The following is a 21,934-nucleotide window of genomic DNA, read 5'->3' as shown; positions in this document are numbered from 1 at the left end:
ATTCCGATTCCAAATGAGGTGTGTGGTTGATGGGTCATTTTGTAATTTGTTGTTCGTAACTCTGAGGTTCTACTGTAGTTCTAGGGTACCCTCCTAGGTAGCAAAAAGATGTACCAAATCTGGTGCAACGGGTCTATTTAGTAGTAAATCAACATGGTTTAGTGGTTATGTCATCTAATAAGCATGTAACTTTCTTTAGAAAATAACTGAAGTATAAATGGAAGAGTTGATTAAAATCAATTATTTAAATTGAGGCTTTCCACTTGGTGATTTAAATCATGATTTAAATTGCTTTGATTTAAATCAATCCACCCTGCTTCAGAGAGATCTAAACAAGCCAGGGAAATGGGCAACACCATGGCAGATTAAATTCAAGGTTGACCAATGCAAAGTAGTTGGAGGCACATTGAAGGGGGAAAAAAGCAACTATTCATATACCATACAGGGTTCTAAACTGACTATCTCAATTCAAGAAAGGGTACTGGGTGTCACTGTAAACAGCTCAATGAAACTTCTGTTCTGTGTACAGCTGAGATCCAAAAAAAGCAAGCAAACTGTTGGGCTGTATAAGGAATGGGGTGGAGAATAATAGAGACACTATCCTAATACCTTTAGAAAATCAGTGGTGCAGCCTCACTTGGATCCTGTGTCCCATGCTAGTCAAAAGGATATTGCAGAACTGGAGAGGGTTCAGCGAGGAGTGATGAGAATGATCAAGGGTCTGGAAAAATGCCTATGTTAGGAGCAATTGAAAAGACTGGAATAGTTTGCTTTAGAAAGGAGGAAAATTAGAGGAGACAAGTAGATTGGGAGCTTTTTTCTCACTGTCTCATAATACACGAACAAGGGGACAGTCAATTAAATGTAAAGAGTGGGGGAAATCAAAACCAGTAAATGGATACTCTTTAATACAATATGTAATTACATTGTTGAAGTCATTGCCACAGGAAGTAGTTAAGGAGTAGAATTTAACAAGATTAAAAATGGGATTGTATCCTTCAATGGATATCAAGTATATCCAGAGTTGTTATATTGGTCTGAATTCAGCAAGATGAAATTCAACGAAGATAAGTGCAAATTACTTTTCTTAAGAAGGGAAAAATCAAATGCACAACTACAAAATGGGGAATAACTAGCGAGGCAGTAGCACTGCTGAAAAGGATTTGGGGTTTATAGTGGATCACTAATTGAATATGAGTCAATAGTGTGATACAGTTGCGAAAAAGGAATATCATTCACGGATGTATTAACAAGAATGTTGCATGTAAGACTCAGAAGGTAAATGTCCTGGTCTACTCAACCCCTGGGGAGGCCTCAGCAGGAGTACTGTGTCCAATTCTGGGTACCACACTTCAGAAAAGTTGTGGACAAATTGGAGGGAGTTCTAAGGAGAGCAACAAAAATGCTAAAACGTTTAGCAAACCTGACCAATGAGGAAAGCTTAAAAAAACTGGGCAAGTTTAGTCTTGAGAAAAGAAAACCGTGGGGGGGACCTGTTAACAGCTTCAAATATGTTAAGGGCTGTTATAAAGAGAATTAGATCAGTTGTCCACTAAAGGTAGGACAAGCAGGAATGGGCTTAATCTGCAGCAAGGGAGATTTAGGTTAGATACTAGGAAAAACTTTCTACCTGTAAGGACAGTTAAGATCCTTGGAACGGGCTTCCAAGGGAGGTTGTAGAATCCCCATCACTGGGGGGTTTTAAGAATAGGTTGGACAAACACCTGTCAGGGATGGGCTAGGTTTTCTTAGGATTATAGAATCCTAGAATATCGGGGTTGGAAGGGAGCTCAGGAGGTCATCTAGTCCAACCCCCTGCTCAAAGCAGAGCCTAATCCCCAACTAAATCATCCCTGCCAGGGCTTTGTCAAGCCTGACCTTAATTGGTCCTTCCTCAGGTCAGGGGGCTGGACTTGATGACCTATCGAGGTCTCTTCCCTTCCATAATGTCAATAAGTACATTTGGAAGGAATAATTTGAATATGTCAGGGGACCCCTGAACCACTGTCCCATATGCTGTTGCACTTCTAGCAACTGAAATGCATTTGTAAGAAGCTCATGAGATGCTTATGATTTTCTTCCTGGAAACCCTCATCTTGCCGTACCTAAGAGTTCTGTGGAATTTGCAGCTGTACTGCTGTTGGGAAGACTGCTGGGGAGTAAGGTGCACCCAGCTCCTCTTCTCATAGGTCTAAGGTGATCCTTTCATGACCTTGTGTGTGCTATATCATTGCAGTAGGTCGTCCTACTTAGCCAAGTCTTAGTTTTCACTTTTCTTTCCTCTTCTGAGTTTTCTTGGTTGGTTTCATGGCTGAGCTGGATAGTAGATGTTACATTTATGTCTGGGCTGGTACGCTCAGCACCCAAATTCTTACATTTTAAGCTAGGTCTGGAGGCTTTTCGTAGGTCTGTGTGTAGATGATGGATATTTTTTCTTTCTCTCTTGGGATCTATGGATCACTCTGCCAGGGTTGTTACAAAGATTTTCTTTTTTTCCATCAGTTAGTGGCTTGTTTACATGGAAACGGCATGTTATGTTTTAATAAGTGAAATAAAACTAAGACTCCCCTGCCCCCCCCGCCCCTGAAAAACATGTTGATTTTCAGTGGTTCTCAAACTTTTGTATTGGTGACCCCTTTCACACAGCAAGCCTCTGTGTGCGACCCCCCCCTTATAAATTAAAAACACCGTTTTTTATATTAAACACTATTATAAATGCTGGAAGTGAAGTGGGATTTGGGGGTGGAGGCTGACAGCTTGTGATCCCCACGTAATACCCTCGCAACCCCCCAAGGGGTCACGAGCCCCAGTTTGAGATCACCTTATTTAATAGGACTGAAACATGCCCTAATGTTCCTTATAAAGGGGGGAGGAGAGGGAGAGAGAGAGGGAGTGTGTGAAATGTATTGCTTCAACTAGAATTTTCTGCATCTAATGAAAAGGTGTTATACTTCACTGATGCCCTGGTTTGAACTTTGTTAATGTTATGATTACATATTTCTTAGCTGACATAGCAGTTGATTGTGCCCTGTGGGAATGAAAATATCCCTGATGCGGGTTGAATACAAAGAAATAGATTATGTATTTACATTCTGCTTCCATGGAAAATTGATACAGAAGGAGTAAATCAATGAGATTTTTAAAAATGTAGCTTCTTTTTCAGAGGCAGTCCAAAAAAATCCAGAGGTCGGGGGAGAGGAAGGCTAATGAAAAGGACTAGGGTAAAACATAACCGCCTTTGGGTCAGCTCAGTGTCCCCCTCCCCTTTTCTCAGGCGGAGTGCCATGTACATTGTTGTCAGATGGGAGGCAGGGTTCCCCAGGGAGACGGTAAAGGGAAGAAAGAAGTGCAATCTCGCCTGGTTACACTGTCGTCAGACAGGGAACACAAGACTCGCTTCTTTGGTCTCCTGTGAAAACGCTGTGAGAAAAGAGCAGAGCCAGGTCTTGCTTAATCTTTCCTCATTAGAGGAGTTGGAGAGCGTGTGAGCCAGTTTAGCAGTGTAATTCCAGGGGATGTTCTTGTTGCCTATTGGATAATTGCTCCTTCATAAAGGAGGTGTGAAGACTTAGAGTAATTAAGCTTTACAGTTAAAGTAAGGATGATAGCAAAAATAATTCCAGCCCACCATTATAATACTGTTGGTAACCCAAAACAACAATAACAAAACCAAGACTAGTTAAGTTAAAAAGGCTTTGCGTGCATGAAAGCGTTCTGGCTGGAGAAACACAGCCTGTTGCAGTTTGCAGGTCAGGACTGTACGTTGTCATGAGGGATACTTTACAGCCACGGGGGTTTCCTGTCTGGCTAAATTCTGCACGCCATTTGATTGATGTTTAGTGGCAGATTGCCTCTATAGTCTCGCCTGCACTGGAAAAGGTTTGCTGCTATAGCTGTGCAGGTAGACCCTCCTTGTGTAGACACAGCTTCTACCAGTGAAAATATGCTGTACTGGTATAGCTTATACCAGTTGCCTGAACAAAATAATCTATGCTGGCAAAATCACTTCCTTGTTGGCATAACTGTCTACACAAGGGCTATTTCTGATTATAAAAATGTTGTTTAAAAAGAACCCACACCTCTAACAGATGTTGTTATACCTGCAAAAGTTTCTAGTGTAGACCTGGCCTTTAAGAGGTGAAATATGATAGTGGTGTCCTTTCTTAAAAAAGCCGCTTCGTTGTCTCCCAGCCTCCTCTCACGGCTCAGAGCTCTTCCTTTGAGCAGGCCTAGTATTTGTGCCATGTGACACGTTTCAGTTTCTCATGGGTTCCTAGGTATTTGCTAGACAAATGTAAATGGCTTAGAAATCTGCCAGTACTAGTATCTGCCCTTATTCCCAAATCGATCATTGTGCACCAACAGAGAGCTCAAGCGTGTACAAATAGAGGGAGATGGTCCTTGCCGTGAGGAGCTTACCTCCCAAATTGGACACTGACGTCACAGATCAGATACAAATGAACATCCTCCATTTGGGGGGTCATTTTAGACCGTTTTTATTTTTTAAATTGATGTTTATTACCCCCAAAAATTGATGATAAAGCCTGAGGGACTGGATCTGGTTTGAAATCTCTAGAATACCAGGGCTAACAGACAAGATCTTCAAATTCCAGGTTCTGTCTTCTCTGCATGAACACCTTTTTAAAATCTAGGGGAGCTTTGTGTACATGTAGCAATTTATTCTTGCATCCTTGGCCATGATGTCCATTTTCTCTGTCAAGCAGCATACTCTGCACGGTTAGGTGCTGCCCTTCACTCCAAAAGTAGCTGCATTTCAGTTCTGCTGCTTTGGAAGTGGTGTTGGGGCTAGTTTGGGATGAAAGGTACCATAGAAATATGATCTTCTAATCCAATGTGCGCTTGTTTTATATCTGCTCCTCCTGGAGGAGAAACAGACACAATCTGCACAAATAGGAGCTGGTGGGTGATTATTTGATATACTGCTTCTATATATTATATGAGTAGAATTTAAAAAAATGCCAATGTGATCTCTGCAGTATAAAAGCTTTGTCCTCCTATGACCCATACTATTGTTTGTCATCTGCTATGTAATTTCATTTTATTTATCTGCTAAATGTCCCCAACGCCTGTGGTGATGTGCAAATTCATATATAAAATCCAAAAAACATAATTCTGTAAATAAATGGTGATTATTAGGCTGTAATTCTGTCTCTGTATGTAAACAATGAATGCAAGTATACTGCAGCAGGTAGTTCCCTGGATAACACAAGCGGGTGACTGCACTTCCATCGTATCCCTTTCTCTTAACATATGCACAGATTAAATCCTCAGCATTACCAGTGGGCTTTTCAGAATGGCTTTTCCCAGTCTCTGTCAGCTTGTAAGCAGAGTGATTAGCCAGCCAGATGAGGGTGTTATGGTGTTCAGTGCCCTTGTCTTTTATATGGGATGAGAACTGTGCAGATGCCACTGTCAGATGTTCATAAAATAACTTTGCCCAAGGAGAAAAGGAGGACTTGTGGCACCTTAGAGACTAACCAATTTATTTGAGCATAAGCTTTCGTGAGCTACAGCTCACTTTGTCAGATGCATACTGTGGAAAATACAGAAGATGTTCTTATACACACAAACCATGAAAAAATGGGTGTTTACCACTACAAAAGGTTTTCTCTCCCCCCACCCCACTCTCCTGCCGCTAATAGCTTATCTAAAGTGACCACTCTCCTTACAATGTGTATGATGATCAAGGTGGGCCATTTCCAGCACAAATCCAGGGTTTAACAAGAACGTCTGAGGAACGGGGAGGGGGTAGGAAAAAACAAGGGGAAATAGGTTACCTTGCATAATGACTTAGTCACTCCCAGTCTCTATTCAAGCCTAAGTTAATTGTATCCAATTTGCAAATGAATTCCAATTCAACAGTCTCTCGCTGGAGTCTGGTTTTAAAGTTTTCCTGTTGTAATATCGCAATTTTCATGTCTGTAATCGTGTGACCAGAGAGATTGAAGTGTTCTCCGACTGGTTTATGAATGTTATTAATTCTTGACATCTGATTTGTTGGGGCCATTTATTCTTTTACGTAGAGACTGTCCAGTTTGACCAATGTACATGGCAGAGGGGCATTGCTGGCACATGATGGCATAGATCACATTGGTAGATGTGCAGGTGAACGAGCCTCTGATAGTGTGGCTGATGTTATTAGGCCCTGTGATGGTGTCCCCTGAATAGATATGTGGGTACAGTTGGCAACGGGCTTTGTTGCAAGGATAGGTTCCTGGGTTAGTGGTTCTGTTGTGTGGTATGTGGTTGCTGGTGAGTATTTGCTTCAGGTTGGGGGGCTGTCTGTAGGCAAGGACTGGCCTGTCTCCCAAGATTTGTGAGAGTGTTGGGTCATCCTTCAGGATAGGTTGTAGATCCTTAATAATGCGTTGGAGGGGTTTTAGTTGGGGGCTGAAGGTGACAGCTAGTGGCGTTCTGTTATTTTCTTTGCTAGGCCTGTCCTGTAGTAGGTGACTTCTGGGAACTCTTCTGGCTCTATCAATCTGTTTCGTCACTTCTGCAGGTGGGTATTGTAGTTGTAAGAATGCTTGATAGAGGTCTTGTAGGTGTTTGTCTCTGGCTGAGGGATTGGAGCAAATGCGGTTGTATCACAGAGCTTGGCTGTAGACAATGGATTGTGTGGTGTGATCAGGGTGAAAGCTGGAGGCATGTAGGTAGGAATAGCGGTCAGTAGGTTTCCGGTATAGGGCGGTGTTTATGTGACCATCGTTTATTAGCACTGTAGTGTCCAGGAAGTGGATCTCTTGTGTGGACTGGACCAGGCTGAGGTTGATGGTGGGATGGAAATTGTTGAAATCATGGTGGAATTCCTCAAGGGCTTCTTTTCCATGGGTCCAGATGATGATGTCATCAATATAGCGCAAGTAGAGTAGGGGCGTTAGGGGACGAGAGCTGAGGAAGCGTTGTTCTAAGTCAGCCATAAAAATGTTGGCATACTGTGGGGCCATGCAGGTACCCAAGGAGATTTCTGGGGAGGTGCCACTTTAATGCTGCAGGCAGTAGCATTGAACTGACCCTTTTCCCTCCTGTGTCTGTCTGCAGGAAGCTGGGGACAACAACCAGTTCTGCTGGAGGAACCTGTTCTCCTGTATTAACCTGCTGAGGCTCCTCAACAAGCTGACCAAGTGGAAACATTCTAGGACAATGGTGAGCTGGGGTCTGGGAGGTTTCGCCCTTTGTTGCAGAGATCCTGTGGTGCATTTAATGGCGTTTTGATGTGAGCGAGTGTACTGCACTACATCTGCCCATCCTTGATGCAGGAAGGAACAGCTTGCTATGTCTAAGAGCTTGCTATCCGATTAGGATGATGAAGCTAATTTCTCTCCCTGGATCTTGCCCTTGGCAAGAAAACATTTAAACTACAGTAACTCCTCACTTAAAGTCATCCTGGTTAACGTTGTTTCGTTGCTGATCAATTAGGGAACATGCTCATTTAAAGTTGCGCGATCCTCCCTTATACAGTTGTTTGGCAGCCACCTGCTTTGCCCACTGCTTGCAGAAAGAGCAGCCCGTTGGAGCTGGTGGGGGTTTGAAATCAGGGTGGACCAGCAGCCCCCCTGTTGGCTCCCCTAAGTTCCCTGTGTGGCAGCCACGCAGAAGGCTATCAATTGCTGGCAGTTCAGCTGTCCCTCCCCGCACTGCTGTGTGCTGCTCCTGCCCTCTGCCTTGGAGCCGCTCCCAGGAGCCTCCTGCTTGCTGTGCGGGGGTGGGAAAAGGGGAACAGGGGTGCTAATGTCAGAGGTGTCCCCCTCCCCCTGCTCCTGTCCCCCCCACTCGGGTGAAAGTAACTTAAAGGACTTACCGGTATGTTGGAGTCCTGAGCAGGGGCAGGGCCTCAACCGGAAGGGGCAGGGCCTCAAGCAGGAGGGGCGAGGCCTTTGAATCCCCAGGCCCTTTAAATCGCTGGCCTGGGGAAGCCGGTCCAGTCCAGCATACCAGCTCTTGCCGGTATGCCATACCTGACCATACCAGCTTACTTTCACCTCTGCCCCCGCTCCTTTACCCCATTTAGCCATCTTCACAGAATGGGGTTGGGGGACAGGACACGACAGGTCTCAGGACCGAGGGAGCTTGCTGCCAGCAGCTGCTGTCTCAACTTGTTGATCTACTTAAAAAGGAAATGTACCTAGAGTGGGGTCAGCGTACTTAAAGGGGCAAAGCACATCTCTCTCTCTCTCTCTCTCTCTCTCTCACACACAGTGTGTGTGTGTCTCTGTCTCTCTCTGCCATGCTGTCTCCCCTCCCTCCATTCGTGCTGCCTTGTAGAGTGTGTGGCTACATTAACAGCAATGAGTTAACCCTTGAGGGCTCAGCCTAGTGCTAGTTCATCATTTAGCAGTAAGGCATTCCCTGGGAACCATCTCCCCCTCTGACTCCACCCCCTCAACCAAGCTTCCCAATCATCATGGCTGTGTACAGTATTCAATTGTTTGTTTAAAACTTATACTGTGTGTGTGTTATATATTAAAAAATTTCCCTAACCCCCCTATTTACATTAATTCTTATGGGGAAATTGAATTCACTTTACATCATTTTGCTTAAAGTAGCATTTTTCAGGAACATAACTACAACGTTAAGCAAGGAGTTTCTGTAACTAGAATGTGGGATGTTGACACAAGAAGAAACTGGGAGATGGTGCCTAGAACGTTACGTATGGCTCCGTTAGGGAGGAAAGGGCAGGGAAGAGCGAACATGCAGTCAGAGCAGGAAGTTGGCAGCAGAAAGGGGCTGCAGGGGAAGTAGTCTGTAGTCACTCCCTGGGAGACGCGGTTGGGGATATGCAGTTAAGTGATCTTCCATTACTCCCTGGGAGGGGGGGGAGTTTGGGCTGGTAAACCCAGGGTCGGGAGTCAGAAGATGTAAGGAGGAGTGCAGGGAAAGAGCAACAGGGTCAGGGAGAAAGCAGACCACGGTTGCTAGGCATAGGGTTCCTGGAATGGAACCCGGAGTAAAGGGCTGATCCAGGTCCCCTAGCAGCTACTTGGGGGAGCAGCACAGACTGGGCAGTGGAGCAGAAGACTGCCTGGGCCAGTCGTCTGATAGGACCTTGATGCCCCGGAAGGGGAGAACTGTCGTGACCTGGCTGGAGGGCCAAGCAATGAAGAGGGAGTACTCTGAGTCGCAAACAGAGATATGTGGCAGGGCACATGAAGGAGCGGCAGAAGGGGGCATCAGACCTGGAAGGCGCTAATCCCCAGAGCCACCAGGAGGAGGCGCCCTAGTGATGGATGGGATCACATAACAGTTTTTTTGAGGAGAAGCAGAGGAAGATGAGGAGAGAAGGGAGTGGAGCTCAGTAAGTCTAGATTATCGTGCCCCAAAAAGAGTCTGCAGGGTGTCAATGGGCCACAGTGAATGCCCCTGCTGGGGGTTCAGGCTGGCCAATTGTTTTGAATACTCTTAAGATCTGCTGTGCTGCCAGTTTTACTTCCCCCCACGTTGGTCCATATTAAAGTTATATTAATCTAGGAGTCAGTTCCCTTACAGAAACCCTCCTCTGCAAAAGGATAGTTAGAAAAGTTTATTACCCACCCTCCACAATTTACCTGCTCTGCTGACTGTCCCTATTCAGTTTCTCTGTGTTTTGTACTATGTTTGCCACCAGGGTGTCAGAGCGGCTAAGAACTTGGGAATGTGCTGACAACATTTTTGTTGGTGATTTGGTAGATGCTGGTGGTTTTTAAATCCGCCCCGATCCTGAAACGCGCTCTGAAAGTGAAGCAGGCCATGATGCAGCTGTATGTGCTGAAACTCTTGAAGATCCAGACCAAGTACCTTGGGCGCCAGTGGAGAAAGAGCAACATGAAAACGATGTCTGCCATTTACCAGAAAGTGCGTCACCGCATGAACGATGACTGGGCTTATGGCAACGGTGAGTATCCCTGGAAAAAGCACCGTCTCTGGGTTCTTGGTTGATGCTACTGCGCATTTAGTTTGACCTGCTGATCCATCAGGACCCTACAAACTTGGTCTGGCTGAGGGCTGCCCTGGTAGCTGGTCAGAAGCCTTAAGACCACATCTGATTTGCTTAAGATAACACAGATTGCATCCAACCTCCCATCACGTGAGTACTCAGAGCATTATCAGCTGGGATCTGTAGGACTTGTGTTTCAGCACTACCTCAACTCGGCCTCCATTTGCACCTGCTACTTTGCAAATGTAAAAACTGCAGGTGCAATGTTGTGTGCAGTTGAGGTCATTTTGTACATCAAGTAACTGGCTGTGCCTGTAATCGCATCAAGTCTGCGGGTGTAAATGTGGCCAGTGTTTGAAAATCTAACTAGTAGGGCTTGCAGGTCACATCTCTGAACTAAAGGTGAGGGTTGCTACAGGCTACATTGTGCAAGCTTGTGTTTTGGCCTGTGGGCTGCATATCTGCCACCCCTGGGATATAGTTTACATCTTTTTCCCCTCTGTATTTTCTACAATAACAGCTGTGAGAAGGATTCTGACAACTACAGTGATGCATTAACCCATGGGATGCAGCTGACTACACACTCAGTGCCCTTGCTTTGTGGTTAATTCAGTAGGGTAATCTGAATCCCAGGCTTGGTTAAAGAGGAAGGAAGGATCTAAACACATTTCTTTGCCTTGACAACCTGGCCTTAAAACTTGTATTGTGTCCATGCTACTTATATCACCTAATGAGGATTAAGCCAAGGGCCAGGTGACACTGCAACTTTCTAAGAAATTCATATGAATGGGACACTATCAAAACCCTGTACTTAAGTTTTGAGGGAGGAGTAGGTTAAATGAGTAGGAGAAATTGGCTATATATAAAAACACTTTAGGGAGTTTAATTTCAATTAAAATGATTTGTTAATGATTTAAGCGTTCACCCTTTGCTTTTGAGAGCCCTAACGTATATGTTGTGCTGATTCAGGAGAATCAAGGATAGAACTCATTAATCTCGTTTCACTGTGGAGTTTAGTGAAATCCGAAAAGGAAACACATGACACAAAAGCTTAATGTTTTTTTTTTTTTTTTTTAATTTTGACATGTGTCCATTTTGAATTATTTACCATAAAACTGTTTTCCTCCACTTGCTCTTTGCTTCTTGAAGTGAGTGAAGACAGTAGCAGGAATGCTTTGTCCTGCAGATGGTGCGCAGCTACTTCATGCTTTTGGCTGTCGGGAGAGTTTTAGGCACTCGACGCTCACAGACAGAAGAAGCAGAACACCTACAGTTTTTTGTTTTTGTTTTTGTTTTTTTTTCTTAAAACGAGGTCTCGCCATTTTTAAAAAAACTAATTTACCAGCCACTGTTCAGAATAATGAGCTGGAAACACAGAAATGAAGGATGATTTTTACAACTAGTGCAAAGAAAAGATGGTGAGGCTAGAGCAGTGGGGGCAACCTGCAGCTGACATTGCTGACGTTGACCGCCCGCAGGCACAGCCCCCCACAGCTGTCAGTGGCCGCAGTTCACCGTTCCCAGCCAAGGGAAGCTGTGGGAAGCGGCGGGCTGCAATCAGATTACCCTGATGGACTGCAGATTGCCCACCACTGGGCTAGAGCGAGGATGACTTGTAGGAGGTTGTGGTTGGATCTTTCTGCGTAGTATGTATTTCTCTTTCGCTGGGTGCTGCACTTTGGCACTAGGGTCCCCCTCTCTGCCCCACATTTTGCTCCTCTCTTGCACCATGGTTTACTCTGACATAAGAATCTAATGGAAAATGGCATTTTGCCAGAATCCCAAATTCCTTCAGGAAAGGAGATTTAAGCAACAACATAATGTGATACTTAAAATGGCTCAGTACTCAGCAGACATCACATCTTGATCTGGACAGTCTGTCAGACTACTTTGGAAATCCTCAGGTTTTCAGAGACCAGCCCTGGACTTGTTTTCCCCTAGGAGGGTTTATTTTTATTCTATGTATGTCTGGGTTGCCATTGAGCTCACTCAATCAAACCTTTTCCCCCTTAAACCAGTGAATTCACTGCATCTTTATAGTGTGAATGACTATTTCATATAGAAATGGACTTCAGGGGGACTGAATGACACTACTGAATGATATTACATGGCTGAAATATGGTTATTGCATCCAGCCAATAATTCCCGAACACCTATACTTGCTTCCCATTAACAGCCATGATTTACAGTGAGTTACACATTTGCCATATTTTACTTAATGTTAAATTTTCCATGCTTTGTCTGTTTCTCGGGCCAAAGGTTTTCTTTGGCAATTTTCAGCAAAAATGGTGGGGTCCTATGGAAAAATATGATGTGCTCATGTAATTAATTAAAAGTGTAATATAATGCATACAGAGAGGGGAAGAATTATGGTTGTACAGTTAACCTTAATTCTGCTACTGCCTAATTTTTGAATGCTTTGCAACTGTAACATTATGTTAATATAGGAGATTTGTGTATGAAATATATATACATACTATGAACTGGTTTGGAATAAGCTCTTGCAGCGACTGTTGTGAATCTGACCATCATGGGCATATGACTGTGTGATGAGGTCACAATCCTTTACTTCTGTTAAAACCTCATCCCACGTCAGAAAAAAGGAATGATTTTCTCATACTCTTGTGGGGGTGGTGTTTCTTATCAAATGCAGATATTGATGCCAGACCATGGGATTTCCAAGCTGAAGAATGCACACTAAGAGCCAACATTGAAGCCTTTAATAGCCGGAGATATGATAAATCCCAGGACTCAGAGTTTGCACCGGTGGACAATTGCTTGCAGAGTGTGCTGGGGCAACGGCTGGAGCTCCCTGAAGATTTCCATTACTCGTATGAACTCTGGCTAGAAAGAGAGGTGTTTTCTCAGCCAATCCGCTGGGAAGAGTTGCTACATTTTCAGTGACAATGACAGGATTACCTGAATCAAATACCGTCACAGTAAGGCTCTGAGATGCTACTTCCTGGGGAAAGGAGAGGTCACTCTCTGACTGGGGGGTTCTGAAGTCTGGCTAAAAATCTCCCTTATCAGAATTGACTTTTTATAACTATTCAGACACCCTAAAGTGTGGTGTCCCTATCTTTTAGAGACCTTCCCTTTCCTCCAATCTTTTAGAGACCATCTAATGTAAACAGACCTGCACGTAGAGGTTGAGGGCCAAATTCTGATGTTACACTGGTGACAATCTAGAGAAACTCGACCGACATCAGAGGAGTTTATTCCAGGTTTACACCAGGATAATGGAAATCAGAATCTGGCTCGGAGTATCTTAACTTCTTTCTTAGCGTTGTTCATGTATGATAAGCTTGCTACGTTTCTATACTGTGAAAGGTCTTTGCCTTGCCTGACTGCCCTGCATTGTGCCTAATGCACAGAAATGTTTCACTGATTCAACTTGGAACGTCGCCTGAGATGATTAGACATCCCACTACCATATTAACACCTAGATTAGACACGTAATACCTCAAAAGATTGAAAGTAAACTATAACTGGCGATATTTGACCATCTCATCAGAGGCTACAGACTGAATAAGCCAATGGAAACTAAACTACCTTTTTGCCTCTAGAGGTGGAACCTCACTGCTGCTTGCGTTGTGTAACCAAACCTCTGGACTTTGGTTTCCAGAGCTGGCAGTGTGGCATCTTTCACTACACCTGTGAATCCAGCACTTTCCTCCCTCACTACATTCATTTAACTTTGTATTGAAGTAAAATGAACAGTAAGGTATCTATGATGTACAAGTCCTAGCCGTAAAGGAGTTAGACAGACTCAGGTCTGCTCTACTTAATATTTAAGTGAGTCTGGACTTATTTGACTAGACGTAACCAACCTAAACTGCAAAAAGGTGCCACGTAAGAGATTCTTTCTCGTCTATTGTAGGTGCCCAGTTAATTTACAATGATTTGTTCTTCTTTGGAAGGAGAGGGCAGCAGGGCCGTTTTTATGAAGTGCAATTACTGTAACCTGTTAGATTTCTACTTAGCTCTTCCTGTTGCCTTGTAAAATGTTTTGCTGAAAGTGACCCTCCTGACTTTTTGAGACACAGGAATTTGTTTGGTGTTGGGGGCCTGTTCTTTGAGCTCTAGCGTAAAATGTTGCGTGTATGCGCGTGCGCGCGGGGGGCATAGCATTTCTGTGCTGAGGGAAAAGAATAGTGAACTGTATCGCCTATAGCTTTGTGGTGGTGTGTGAGAATTTCGGTGTGAGACTTCTACAACTTGGAAAGTTTAGGGCTTAGTATAAATGTTCAGATATAGTCTACCTTCGCTTAAGCCTGTGTTGCATGGATATAACAACTGAGAGTCGCTTATGTGTCAGAACAAAATCATTTGTCCAGTACATTAAAGTCAGTTGCTAAACCACTGAATGAGATTTGGCTCTTGGCATGGCATATGCACTGTAAAACCCATGACAGTCAGTAGGAGACCTTGCGAGAGAGACACATAAAAGCAGCATTGAAGGTATAGTGGCAGTGCCTATGTGCTGTGAGTTTTCCCATCAGTACTGGACAGCCAAGGCCTTAGAACAATCTTGGGTTTTACCTTGTTGTTTGTCCTTCCTGAACAGAGGAATTCAGCTTTTGTAGAAGCAGCACTTGTTAGTATATTGCAGGCAAAACTTCATCATGTAGACGGTAGTCGTGCTAGCCGCATCTCAAGGGCACATGAGATAAGGCCACAAGTATTTGTTACGCCAGCATCGGTGTTCATTACAACGGAATGAGGCTGAGAACGGTTCTTAATGTGGTTTGTATGATAAGGCATTTTTCAAAGAAATGGCAATAGTAAATCTGTTCACTTCTTAAACACATTGTGTGAAAAATAAAGCAGAGTGACTTCTCCGGCGTGTGCATTTCCTCAAATTAAGGTGTTGGAAGAAAAGTTGCTAATATTCTTTGTAAAAATTCAAGGCTTGTTCAGTCCTCCCCTCAGCTACCTGAACTCTTATCTCTCTGCTTCAGATCTCTCAACGCTGTGCAGGCCTTATGCTACATCATGGGATCGTGGATGTTTATTTTATTCTGATGTTTCTAAGCAGACCAAACAAACAAAGGAGCTGGAAAATAATAGAATTATTTAATGTAGTTAGCCGTCCAGTGTCTGTGCCTTGAAAATAAGAATTCTCCCAACATTAAATAATAAGATGGTGGCATATTGGTAACTGGAAATTTGCTATAGATCCAATGGTCAGGGTGCTAGCCGGGGCCTCTGGTTGAACCTGGGTCTGCCTGGACTTCCCATGTGACCTTAACCTTTCTTTGTTCTTCAGTTACTAATCTGTAAAAAGTGGGATAATGGTATTTCTCTACCTCACTGGGGTGTTATGAAGATAAATAAACTAAAGATGGAAGTGCTCAGATACCATGGTAATAAGGGCCATGTAAGTACCTCAGGTGAGTGTGAGTAGAAGTGACATGTAGGTACTGCTACATGACTGACAGGGTCCTATAGTTTGAACTTAATCCACACTCCACTGTTTTTGTACCTTCGGCCTATAAGTATTGACTGACTTGTTTGGTGGCTCTTTTTATAGAGGCAGTCTTTTCCACAGTCAGCGGGAAGGAAAACGTGCACATTAAAAGTGCCACACCTTGTCTTCAATCTCCAACAGGAAGGCACAAACCCATAGTTGGTGCTATTTATGGTTATGGCTGGAAGGCTTCTAATCACTCAGACTTCCCTTCATTCTGACCTTCCCCCCCCCCCCACGGGGGGGGGAAAAGTGATTGTCAAAAGGTCAGTGGTAAAACCTTTCTATAAATTTAAAATAACAAGCATCGATTTGTAGCTAATTCTGATCACAAGCCTGTGGACAATATCTGTTTGCTGGGATACTGAGAACTCACTTCTGACTGTGGCAGGAGATGTGCTCCTGAAAGTGACGTTTGTTAGATATGATTTTTGGACATGGGCAGGAAGGAAACATGAATTATTTGTGTATCCATTTCAGTCTCTCATTTCTGAGGTTAGCTGTTGTATCATTTGTTTTGCAGATTCCAAGCAACTTTCTTCTCTCAGATTTTGTTTTGAAGTATGTACTAAGAGGAAGAGAGGAGAATTTGTTTTGAAGTACCAGTTAGGCTTTTCGTGCTGAAGTACACAAGTTCAACGACAACAAAAAATGCACATCACAAGGCACAATGCAAGCTCTCTCACCCACATTAGGCATTGTGGAACGATGAATTACGATACCTTTTAACGTGCAATGGTGCTCTTAAAAGCCCAGGTATTAATTGTAATAAGAAGGGGATGGAGTATATTGAAAAATCTAAATTGCTGGTACCTCCTTACCTCAATATTGCTTTCAGTTTTGGTTCCTGACCCTTAGATGGTGAATGAAAGGCCCATCGCCTCCCTGCTGCAGAGCTGTGCTACCAGCCACTTGCGTCTTCTCTCAGCTAGTTGTGGACTACAGTTTGATCCCTTGGGAGCTATGTGGTAATTAAAGCAAAGAACCCAGGCACTGCAAGGGAACTTCTTATACTCTTTAACAGCACAGGGAGCATGTCCCTTTTAAAAGCGGCCTCTGGCACCTTTTCTGTTTGTTTTTTTTCTGCTGGTGATTTTCCACTCTTTCCCCCATGGGCTGCTGGGAAGAGGAGAGGCACTAAAAGTCAATGGTTCTGCTGGTAGAAACTCCCATTGTTCTACCAGGGTGGAACTATTGCATGGTGGTGGGCCTGTGTTGTTGCAGCTTCCCAGATGTAGTCTGCTCTTTGAGTGTTAAGTTCCTGTTACAAGTTCTAATCAAATCCACAGTGGAGGTTACAATAATAAATGATTTGTAAAAGCAAAAAATTCACAAGCTGACACTGTATATTCCCCAAACTGTCACATTCTTTACTTAAGACTTGCTATAAGAGATCAGTAAGGTTGACAGCTGGGGAGATTTCTCAGGGACAGTAGGAACACCAACTGGGGCTGACTGACAGCCGGAGCCTCTCCTTGCAGCGGCCTGGGCTCTTCCTGTCAACCCACCTGGCGAGAAGGGACTCCCGCTGTCAGTCCCAGGTGGCTGGGGCTCCCACTGTCAGCCCTGGAGCGGACTGACAGCGGGAGCCCCCCAGCGATTTGTAAGTAAAATTAATCCTGATTCATGTTTAGGGCCCTACCCATTTTGATCAATTTCACAATCATAGGATTTTAAAAATTGTAAATTTCATGATTTCAACTATTTAAATCTGAGATTTCAGTGTTGTAATTGTAGAGATCCTGACCCAAAAAGGAGTTGTGCAGGGTGTGACTGGTTCCCCTGGCGTGCCACCTGGAACTGGGGTACCACTGAGCCCCCATGACCCACCAGCCTGGGCACCCTTTACAATGTACTTCTGTGACCAACCTGCCAAGCCCTTTCCCAGGCTCCAGCCTGCGCTTTTACCAGCACACACACAGGTAGGGACACACCCAGCTCCAGTTACATACAGATGCTGTGATCAGCTCTGCACAGGGAGGCTACAGCTAAGAAACTGCCCAGCAACTCAGTGCACACCTCCCTCTGGAGTGTAAACCCAAAATTATACCATCTTGTGCTGCACAGAGAACTGTATAGCGTAAGCTCATGAAATTTGCCCTCTCCCTCAATGGGGAGAGGAAATTTATAACACCTGCCCCAAATTGTGATTTACACACACACTGGTTTTAGACAAAGCAAAAACAAATTTATGAACTACAAAAGATAGATTTTAAGTGATTATAAGGGATAGCAAGCAGATCAAAGCAGATTACCTACCTAGCAAATAAACAAAACACACAACCTAAGCTTAATATACTACATAGATTAGATATAAATAGCAAATTCTCACCCTAAATGTTGAAGCAAGCCATGAAGTTAAAACAGAAAATATCATATTGCCTCTATATAAATCCACAGTACTCCCACATCTTGAATACTGCATGCAGATGTGGTTGCCCCATCTCAAAAAAGATATATTGGACTTGGAAAAGGTTCAGGAAAGGGCAACAAAAATGATTAGGGGTATAGAATGGCTTCCATATGAGGAGAGAGTAATAAGACTGGGACTTTTCATCTTGGAAAAGAGATGACTAAGGGGGGATATGATAGAGGTCTATAAAATCCTGACTGGTGTGGAGAAAGTAAATAAGGAAGTGTTATTTACTCCTTCTCATAACACAAGAACTAGGGGCCACCAAATGAAATTAATAGGCAGCAGGTTTAAAACAAACAAAAGGAAGTATTTTTTCACACAACACACAGTCAACCTGTGGAACTCCTAGTCTTTTCCTCTCCGTTGTGGATAAGTCTAAAGATTGAGGGCTGGCCGAAGTGAAGCTTGAGTAAGCTCATAATTTGGCTCATAATTTTTATCTTGTGTCCCTTTCCTACAGTAGTACATCATCCAAAATCACTACTCCCTAAACATCATCTTTCCACTTTCTTTTTGTTTCCTGGCCTGAACTTCCACATAGCACCCACTAGACTTCCGGTGTCTTCTACTTAAATGGGTTTCAGAATAGGGATATAAACCATTACCTGATTACCTCTATGAGGTGGGGGGAGTTTGTTAGAAAGCTGTTATCTTTTAAATTCCCTCATTGACCACCTCCACTAAGAGGCAGTTCTTACCAAAGTCAAGAAATAAATTTGTAGTTCTTAGGCCAAGTCACTTTTGGAGATATAACAATGAGCCAAAAAAGTGTGAGAAATTTTTTCAAAACGTCAACAGGAAGAATTTTAAACACCTTAACTTAAATGTCTATGTATTTTTTCAATACTTGCCACAAAAATTCTAACCCAGGATGAAATGCGCTATGTATGATTTCAGAATAATGGGCTTGTTTTTGGGAAGCTGGGGAGGATGGGTTGAAAATCATATTAAGGGTAGGAAACTAGCTCTATGGACAACCTACAGATACTGCATAATACCACCTGTGCTTTACAGCATGCTTATAAGGCTGAGATGGTAACTAAAAGAGACTAGCTGGTTGAAAAGGGAATCTATATATTACAATTGCAAACGGATGCTAAAAATTCGAACAGTGTAATAACCCAAAGGCTTTTCCTAGTGGTATCTGAACAGAAGATTAACTGATGCCTGTCCAGAAAAGTCTTGCTCACGCTGCCCATAAGTGGTGAGGTTACTTCTGTAAGAGTAGTAGAAAACAATAGAGCCAGTGCTTCCACTACACATACTGCAAGGAGGTGGTAGCTCAAAAGAGTTTGTTTCATGTTGAGAATGTTCCTTTAATGAGGCTGTGACCGGGGTCCCAGTGGGGAGCCAGCTGTGGTCACTCAATTAGGGTGAACGGCAAAGAATGGGGCAGCCAAACCCCAAAAAGCTGGTGGATATTCCAATACTTAGATTCACCAAGCCAGCATAAAACAGCTTCTTTATTACCTTACTGGTTACTCAGAAGTCCAAACAACACAGTTCCCTTGAACAGGTTTCAGAGTAGCAGCCGTGTTAGTCTGTATGGCAAAAAGAAAAGGAGTACTTGTGGCACCTTAGAGACTAACAAATTTATTTGAGCATAAGCTTTTGTGAGCTACAGCTCACTTCATCGGATGCATTCAGTGGCTACCCTTGAAGTGATCCAGCCTCAGGCCTCCATCCAGGTACCCACATCAAATATGATGAACATTTCTGTAAATCTTATTTCATCACATAAAAGAAAAGGTTCTACCAATCCCAAAGGATTGGACACGTTACCTCACAGGTTAATGAATGTTTCACATCTTACGCAAATACACACTACAGCCAATTCTTATTAACTAAACTAAAATTTATTAAAAAACAAAAGAGAGTATGGTTAAAAGATACAGACAGACAGACATGGGTTCAATTCACTGACATTCAGATTCACAGCAGAGATGGTGAACTTTGTAGTTGCAAAGAGTTCCTTTATAATTCAGTTCATAGGTCATAGTCCAATGTCCAAATCTCATATTCAGGGCATACCAACATAACTGGGACCTCAGTCTTGTGACTCAAATGTCCCCTGATGAAGTCTTAGCAGATCTGAGATGACAGAATCAGGACCCAAGGATCTTTTATACAATTTCATGTCTTTTGACAAGTTGGAATTCCTCAGGGAACAAAAGGTAATCAGGATGACTTTGAAGGAGGTCCGTCACTGGTACTTAGCTATACGAATTAACATAAGGCCATTTGCTTGTTCCGCCACCATTCACGGTACATTTCAAAGAGAGATGAATACTGAGACATCCCATGTCAAGGCTGAATCCCCACTCTAGCACTTCGAGTGCAGAAGGTGGGGGCCCGCAAGGATTTTAAAAATTCATAGTTGCCACTCTAGGCTTGTATTAAACTCCCAAGGTTACAGCTTTTCTCTGACCTTGTCTTGGTAAACGCTGCCACCACCCAAATGCAAAAAATCCCCTTGGACCCAGGAAGGAGCACTTGGGAATTCCTCCCTGTGGGTACCCTCAAGCCCTTTCACACATGCCCCCCCAAGGAACAGCTGAGAAAGAAAACAAAGGAAATTAGCTGTTGCTACTAGCTAATCAAAGAACATGCGCACAAACCTCTTAGGACACCAAAAATTCAATCCTGTTCTTTAAAAAGGTAAATTTTATGAAAAACAAAAAAGAAAATACATCTGGAACTTAGGCTTTTGCTAGATTTTAAAAGAGCAATTCCAAAAATTAAGCACCCAAAATAGCTTTCTTGGGAGTTCAGCTTAAAGGTTACAAGCAAACAAAAGCATCTGGGGTTAGCACAGAAGTGTCCATTAGCCATAAGAAATAAACAGAAATAACCCTAATTGCGTCTTTCTAAACACATTTGGGAGTTCCAGATAAGTAGTTCTAGGTATGATCTGATGATTTATGATCATACCTGGCTTAAAGCTGCTTACAGCATTGCTGCTCTGTGTCTCCGCTCTCCGAAGAACAACCACAGACACAAAGGGAAAGCTGCTTTCCCAATTTTAAAAAGTTCTAGCCTTCCCATTGGCTCTTTGGTCAGGTGCCCTTTTCTTTACCTGGGGGACTTTGTTAACCCTTTACAGGTAAAACAAGCAGAGAACAGCTACCAAGAGGGATTTTACAGCTAACTGGCTGGCTGGGTGTCCATAAAAGGGACTTTTCCCCCGCTCCTCCGCCCCATTTATCACATCCCATGTTTACAATTCATTTACATAAGATGTTCTTTTCACCTCTGAATTATCAGTATACAGCATAGACAGGGACGGTTGATTACATTGTCCACCCTACTCATACATATGTAAATACACAAAAACATAAACATTATTTCCCCACATGTCTTCAGTACGTTATTCATTTTGTAGGATGTTTAACCCTTTCTAGCTGTGCGTCACACCCCCAACATGAGATTGGTGTGGAAGGGTGAAATTAGAGCTCCTGGATACACCTTAAGGATCTTCCAACATTGATATGAGCTGTGTTTACATTGAATTCTTTGTAAGGCCAAATGATTGATACATGCCCCCGCCAAAAACTTAGCCCATACTTTGTGAAAGACTTTAGCGATTCCAGGGTTTGGACTATGTGTTAACTTAACATAGCAATTAATGTTTTTTTTAAAGAACATTTACTCTGGCATTCAGCCATGAAGGCTGTGAGGTGTTGTACCTCAGTTTCCCTTTGTGCACAGCTGTTCAAGCTTGTAGTGGTTTTTCTGTTGTGTACAATTTCAAGATTAGATACTGGCACTAACTGTGAAATATCAGGTTTCAGTATCAACAGGCCTTTTTAACATAGTGTGTGTTGTCATGTAATGAAACAGTACAACCATGAAGGTTTTTACAACATGAGTTCTTATGTATCACCCCCAACATGTTCAAGGGTTTTTCCAAAAAAACATGCACATTGTACGTTTTTACAGTTCTTGGTATCAGCAACAAGTTAGTTACGTGGATGATTTAGTTGGGGATTGGTCCTGCTTTGAGCAGGGGGTTGGACTAGATGACCTCCTGAGGTCCCTCCCAACCCTGATATTCTATGATTAGCAATAACATCAATTTTATCACAAGTGTACATTTACAATTATTTTTTTCATG

The 21,934-nt window shown here is 43.2% G+C and overlaps 1 protein-coding gene across 2 annotated transcripts in view; it reads left to right on the top strand.

Annotated features, from left to right (window-relative positions):
• Window positions 1–14,775, top strand: part of STRIP2 (striatin interacting protein 2) — a 67,432-nt gene extending 52,657 nt beyond the window's left edge. For both annotated transcript variants that reach the window (XM_048836776.2, XM_048836777.2), the window contains 3 exons: window positions 7,063–7,167; window positions 9,688–9,892; window positions 12,588–14,775. In XM_048836776.2, coding sequence (XP_048692733.2) covers window positions 7,063–7,167; window positions 9,688–9,892; window positions 12,588–12,838 — 561 coding nt within the window. In that variant the 3' untranslated portion in view covers window positions 12,839–14,775. The remainder of the gene's footprint in view (window positions 1–7,062; window positions 7,168–9,687; window positions 9,893–12,587) is intronic.
• The last annotated feature ends 7,159 nt before the right edge of the window (window positions 14,776–21,934 follow it).

The sequence above is a fragment of the Caretta caretta genome, chromosome 1, assembly GCF_965140235.1.
Source record: "Caretta caretta isolate rCarCar2 chromosome 1, rCarCar1.hap1, whole genome shotgun sequence".
NCBI classification, from domain to species: Eukaryota; Metazoa; Chordata; order Testudines; family Cheloniidae; genus Caretta; species Caretta caretta.
The sequence above is the reverse complement of the archived record's forward strand: the minus strand, read 5'-3'. Positions and strand labels throughout refer to the sequence as shown.